This window comes from Trichechus manatus, unplaced genomic scaffold (genome assembly GCF_000243295.1).
Source record: "Trichechus manatus latirostris isolate Lorelei unplaced genomic scaffold, TriManLat1.0 scaffold00122, whole genome shotgun sequence".
In the NCBI taxonomy this organism is placed as follows: domain Eukaryota; kingdom Metazoa; phylum Chordata; class Mammalia; order Sirenia; family Trichechidae; genus Trichechus; species Trichechus manatus.
The window spans coordinates 3,907,673-3,914,236 of record NW_004444058.1 but is presented as its reverse complement, the minus strand read 5'-3'; the positions used below and the strand labels follow the sequence as shown (position 1 = coordinate 3,914,236).

The window sequence follows — 6,564 nt, the reverse complement described above, 5'->3', positions numbered from 1 at the left end:
CTATGTTTTTAATAACAGTTTCAAAAGGAATGAAGCACTAATACGTGCTACAGTGTGGATGAACCTCAAAAACATTACGCTCAGTGAGGGAAGCCACACATAAAGACCACACGCTGCATGATTCCATTTATATGAAATGTCCAAACCCAAACCAAACCCATTGCTGTTGAGTCGATTCCCACTCATAGTGACCCTACAGGACAGAGTAGAACTGCCCCCTAGGGTTTCCAAGGAGCGGCTGGGCTGGTGGATTCAGACTGCCCACCTTTTGGTTAGCAGCCAAGCTCTTAACCACTACACCATCAGCGCTCCATGAAATGTCCAGAGCAGAGACAAAAAGTGGGTATGGCGGAGGGGGAATGGAGAGTGACTATTAATGAGTATGAAGCTTCCTTTTGGGGTGATGAGAAAGTTCTGGAACTAGATAGAGGTGATGGTTGCCCAACACCATGAATGTGCTCAATGCCATTGAAACGTGCACGTTACAATGGTTAAAATGGTGAATTTTAATGTTATGTGAATTTTATCACAGTAGAAAAAACCATGGAAACAAGAAAAAAAGCCTAGAGGGTTCAGCACGATAGCCCCCACTACCCCCCTTTCCCTTGACCTTGACCTCAGTCTCTCCACACAAAGAATGAGCTACCCTGGCTGAAGGCTCCATGAGGTCCTGCCCCATACATGTCCTGCATCTGTGGGTCCCAGTAGGCTGGAGGGACAGATAAAGGAGGACAGGAGAGTTTCCACAAAATGACTGAAGCTGGGGTGGGGATGGAAGAAGGATGAAGGGCTCAAGGCATCTGTGAGCGTCCGCCTGTCATGTGTGGATGAGCCCACTGAATCCCTTGGCCAACGGGCCATACCCGGAGGTGTACCCACAGAGGAGGGTCTTAGGGTTGCCGCATCACGGGGGTTGGGGTCACAGGTGGTGTCAGTGACTGAGGGTGACTGCTAACCAAGGTCACACCAAGCCACCAATACCCACCTATGGTTGGCCGACTGACTCAGTGGCTGGTGGGAAGGGAGAGGTGAGAGGCTGGATGTGGTTGCATGGCTGCATGGTTATGTGGTTTTGTGAGGTCATGTGACTACATGGTCATGTGACTGAGCATAGTCCTGTGGTGGATGTGGTTGTGTGATGTGTGTGGTTTGTATGATGTGTGTGGTTGTGTGACTGTGGTAGTGTGATGTGTGTGATTGTGTGGTTGTGTGATGTGTGGAATTATGTAACTGGCTTCACACTTGTGTGGTTGTGTGAGTGTATGGTTGTGTGGCTGTGTGTGGTTGTGTGATGTGTGTGGTTGTGTGGCTGTGTGATGTGTGAGTGTGCATGGTTGTGACTGTGCAGTTGTGTGGCTGTGTGAGGGTTGTGATTGTAACTGTATGGTTGTATGACTGTGACTGTGTGTGGTTGTATGGCTGCATGGTTGTGTGACTGTGTGTGGTTGTGTGGCTGTGTATGGGAATCCAACAGCTCGGTCTCTACAAGCCCAGGGTCCAAACCCCTCTGCCCCTCATAGCAGTGTCTCTGGGTGAGCCATGTGATTTAGCTGTGCCTCAGTTTCCCCTTCAAAATTTTGATAATTAACGATCCCCACCTCAGAGGGTCTGTTGGGAGAATGAAATGGGAAATAAACACATAGCCCATTTTTCAGCTGGGGAAACAGGCTCTGGGGAAGGGCCACTTGCGAGGTTGCACAGCACACCTAGAGACGGTGGGAGCCCAGGTCTGTGGCCACAGAGCCCAGCTTCCTCCCTCTCGCCGAGGCCGGCGCCAGGGCTCAGCTCTGAGGGGCTGGCCTGGGGCCCAGAGTAGGCTGTTGCCGGGGGCTTGAATAGAGGGGACCAGCCTGGGAATCTGCTGGATTCAAAGAGCTATTTATAGGCCTGTGCTGGGATTTGCCCAATCCCCCCCCACCACAAGGCCTTGGTCCCCTCTATTTTCCCCCCACACTGGGGCCCGGGCCAGGGGCTGCTGTGGCAGGGAGGAGATGGGGGAAGGGGCTGGCGGTCATACTCAAGGAAATCTGGATCTCAGGGCGGACAGTATGGCCCTGAGTGCCTCTGACACACCCAAGGTAACAGGTGGATGCGTAGATGCATCACACTCAGCCACGTATATACAATGTCACCCACAACTGACACCCAGTCACACCCTCAGCCACACAGCAACAGCATGTCAGCATCTCATACATCCACACCCAGACACACAAGCATCACTCCATGCATAAACAAACCTGCAGCTGTGACCTCAAGTCACACCTCTGGCCCTTCTGCACTTACACCCACCACCATCCACACCAGCCACCCCACGGCCACCATGCTGTTCATTCATAGCCATGTTTACAGCGTTGGCACACCTGCAGATAACTCGCACATGACCATGTTCAGTGGACACTCGATGTCATCAGCCACTGTGGTGCGGTCACTCCCAGCCACACAGTCACAGTACAGCCACTCCATACCCAGCCACACTCACAACCACAGTCACACCTCACACCCACATGTCATCTCCATGTTTGCAGAGACACCAGGCTTGCCTGCAGGGCCAACACTCCCAAACTGTCTACTCTTAGCTGGGGGTACTGTGGGGGACCCCTGTCATGCCCTCTCCCACACTTGCTCACTGCCTTGTGCAGACTGCAGACTGAGACCTCGGGGAAACCATTACCCCCATCCCCAGAGGGAAACTGAGACTCAGAGCTCTCAGAGGGCCTTCCTGCCACTCCAGGAAGATGGGTTCAGGGACAGTGGGCATGTCCCCAGGAGCAGTTGACTGGAGAGTCCCTGCTGCCCCAAACTTGCTGTGTGACCTCCAGCAAGTGTCTGATCCTCTATGAGCCTCCATTTCCTTAAATGCAGAGCTCAGCCCAGCAGAGGGAACTTTTGAATCAGACTGGAGTTCAAAAGCCGGTTCCCCCAGGTGACCTTGGCCAAGTGACTTTGCTTCTTTGTGCCACCTGAGTTTCTCCCATGAACCAGAGGAGCTGCTGCTGGCCCTTCTAGAGCTCCCCATGCCCCGTCCCCTGGGAAGGGGAGGGTAGCTTGGCTTCTTCTCCATCCAGGCAAATGAATGGGCCACTTCTGGCTGCCCTGCTGGGAGACCAGGCGCTAATTCCCTGGAGAAACAGGAGGCTCTTTCATGCTGGGGAGCCAGTGGGGTGAGGAGACAGGAAGAGGGTGCGGAGCTGGCCTCCTCCCAGTGGCAAGGCGGCCCCATGCCAAGGCTGGGCATGGCAGGGAGGGCTGTGGGGGCTGTGCATACCCTCACTGGGGACCTTGGCCTAGTCGCTGCATCCTCGTTGTAAACTGGGGGGTGGCAATGGGAATAGCCACTGCAGGGTCCACGAGCCAGGGAGTGGAAATGAAACTCAGCTTGGAGTCCCAAACACAGCAGGCTCTCAACAAATGTCACCACTGTTATTATGTGTCAGCCTGAGGAGCCCACGCACAGAATCCTCCAACAGTCCTGTAAAGAGAACCGCCCCCATTTTACAGATGAGGAAACTGAGGCTCAGAAAGATCAAGACACTTGTCCAAGGTCATGAAGCTGGCCAGTGGCCAAGCCAGGATTTGAACCACATCTGGCCCCTCCAGGGTCCATGTTCTTCTAACTGCCTTTCTGGGGGTGGGGGTGTTTCTTGCCACCCCCAGCCCCAGCCCTGAGTCCAGCATAGCTGGGTCTGGATGGCACCAGACCATGTTTGAATGCAGGAAGACCTGGCAGGCAGGGCTGGATGGAGCAGGCCCTTCTGCTGGTGACCCAGTTTCCCAGGCAGCCCTCTCTCCAGGGGTGAGTTTGAGCAGACATTAGTAGGATGCCAGAGGACTGCTCCCCCAGCCTGTGAAGGCAGGGGCTGGATCCTGGTCATTCAGCTAAAGCCAGGAACCGAAGCCTCCTTCCAGCGGCTGTTCTGTCTTAGAACCCTCCATTCATGCAGATCAGAAGGTGTCCCCGCCTTTCTCAAGCACCTTCCATGGTTCCTCTTGGCCCAGCAGCATCTGGCTCCACATATTTTATTCTAATTCATGGTCTTTCACACAAGCAAGTCTTTGCTTGTACTGCTCTCTCTGTCTGGAACACCCTCCTTGATTTTCCCACCCTGGACAACACATGCCAGCCCATGGAGGTGCAGCTCCAGTCCCTCTCCTCCAGGAAGCCTTCCCTCCAGGTAGAGCCCCTGTTCCCCCAGCACCATCTCTCCCTCTGGCCCAGCTCTAGCCCCAGGGGGCTGGGAGTGTCTGTGTCTAGATCTGACCTCCCGAGATTGGGGGCTCATCAGGCACTGGGCTGGAGCTGAGGCCTCTCCCAGTCCTCATCATCACCCATCACAGAGACGGACACAAGGAGGTGGCACCAGGGGGTGGCACAACAGGATAACATGAGAGGGTAGCAGGAAGTGTTTAGTGAACCGGTGAACCTTAGCATACTGTCCTAGGCCTTGTGTGATCTGACTTGGCGAACTCCTGTTCATCCTTCAAAATCCACTAAAACCTACTTCGCATGCCCCCCTCTCCAAGAAGCCTTCATTGATGTCCCAGGCAGCATTGGTGGGGAAGACAGATTTGGAGGCTGGCCTCCTCTGTCCCAGCGGGACAGGAGGGTCGATGAGGACTCCTTGTACTCCCAGCGTGGTGCTCTTCCTTTGGCCTCTGGGAGGCAGCAGTGTAGAAAGTTGCAGGCTGTATTAAAAAAAAAAAAAAAAATGTTGCCATGGAGTCGATTCCAACTTATAGCGACCCTCAAGGACATAGTAGAACTGCCCCATAGGGTTTCCAAGGAGTGCCTGGTGGATTTGAACTCCCGATCTTTTGGTTAGCATCCACAGCTCTTTTAACCACTACGCCACCAGGGTTTCCAGGCCTGCTGTATTAGCGGTTTGGAAATGGATTCGGGCGAACTTCCCTACTTAGGAAGTCTCTCGGACGCCAAAACCAGTGCTTTGTACTGGGCGCAAAGAAACATGGCCCAGAATGTAGTGGGCGCTCAATCTCTTTCGGTGTCGGTCTTTCTTCAGCTCCCGGGAAGCCCAATTCCTGGACGCCGGAACTTTAAGAGGCGGGCATGGGGGGCGGGGGGACGGGATCATGTCAGGCCCCGCCCCCGGGAGGGACGGCTGGGAGGGGCCGAGCGTCTCACTGCGCCGTGCCGCTTCCCCGCGGTTCCGGGTCGCAGTGCTGCGCGCCGGGGAACTGAGGCTTGGAGAGAGGGGTGGCCGCCCCCGAAGCCCACAAGAAGCCGATTTCCTGTCTTTACACCGGCTGTGAAAGGCCAGTCCCCGGTCACTCGCAGTTTCCCTGAGCCCCCCAATTTTTCCGGCAAGGGGGTGATAAAGGCGACATTTAGGACTAAAGGGGAGCGGGAGTGGAGGTCTGGTTGTGGGCCACAGATGAGCACTTGGAGGTCTTAGCCCTGCGCAGCCTTGTAAATCCAAGATGGCCCACTCTTTGGTTTGTCCCGAGACTGTGAGCAGGTGAGAGCCTGAGGCGGGGCCCTCGCCGGAGGTCGAGTCCCCACGTGGACGGAACTGGGGCATGGGCGGGGTCCAGGGCGAGGCTCAACTCTTTTTTTTCCTCGCTCTGACCGTTGCCTCCAGGGTGAGCTCCGTGCTGAATCGCAACACCCGGCAGTTTGGGAAAAAGCACTTGTTCGACCAGGACGAGGAGACCTGTTGGAACTCAGGCCAGGTGAGGCGGCTCCCTAGACCCCCAACTCCAGTCTGAATCAGATCCAGGGCCCAGAGTGCCTGGAGAACTTCTGGTGGACCGTGTGCTGGACGCTTCTCCCGTGGACTGCGTGAATGAGACACAGGCAGAGCGGGTTCTGAGCCTGGGGTGGCCCCCAGCCTCAGCTTTCCCGTCTGCTTCTAGGGCCCCTTCCAGTGGGTGATGCTTGAGTTTCCCCAGTGCGTCCGCATCTCCCGACTGCAGATCCAGTTCCAGGGGGGCTTCTCAAGTCGCCGGTGCCGCCTGGAAGGTACTGGGAGGCCCCACGAGGTGGGGGGGCAGGAGGGTGGGGTCCCACCCTAACCATCTCCCTCTTTGCTGCAGGCTCACAGGGGAGCCAGGCCCTTTTTGGGATTGTGGACTTCTACCCTGAGGACAACAACTCACTTCAGATATCCTGTGAAGTGATGGGGTGTATGGTGGTCCGGGCCTCTGAGAACCAAGGCCTACCCAGACCTGGGAGCGAATCTGGCACGAGGCCTAGGTCTCCACTGCTTCATCTGTAAAATGGGGCCAATGATAGCCTGTTCTGAGGCTCAGAGAGGCCCAGGTCCCCCAGCATGGTGGTAGTGTCTGAGCTGGGGCTTGACCCTGGGTCTAGGAGGGGTGGGGGCCTGCGGGTGGGCAACTAGGAGCTGCACATTTCCCTTGACTACCCTGTGCTCACACTTTCCCTGTGCCAGCCACTGAGGTGGACCGGCTAAAGGTTACCTTCGAGGACATGGCTGACTTTTTTGGCCGCGTGGTCATCTACCACCTGCGGGTGCTGGGGGAGAAGATGTGAGACTGCCTCCTTCAAGAAACCCTCAGGGAAGCACAGCCAAGTCCTTGGAGTTC

The 6,564-nt window shown here is 55.8% G+C and overlaps 1 protein-coding gene across 1 annotated transcript; it reads left to right on the top strand.

Moving 5' to 3' along the window:
- The first annotated feature begins 5,212 nt into the window (after positions 1-5,212).
- On the top strand, positions 5,213-6,548 carry NR2C2AP (nuclear receptor 2C2 associated protein). The gene is made up of 5 exons (XM_004384359.2): positions 5,213-5,474; positions 5,598-5,688; positions 5,872-5,977; positions 6,052-6,119; positions 6,395-6,548. The coding sequence occupies exons 1-5, from the start codon at positions 5,437-5,439 to the stop codon at positions 6,509-6,511; spliced, it is 420 nt and encodes a 139-aa protein (XP_004384416.1). The 5' UTR covers positions 5,213-5,436; the 3' UTR covers positions 6,512-6,548.
- Positions 6,549-6,564: the final 16 nt, after the last annotated feature.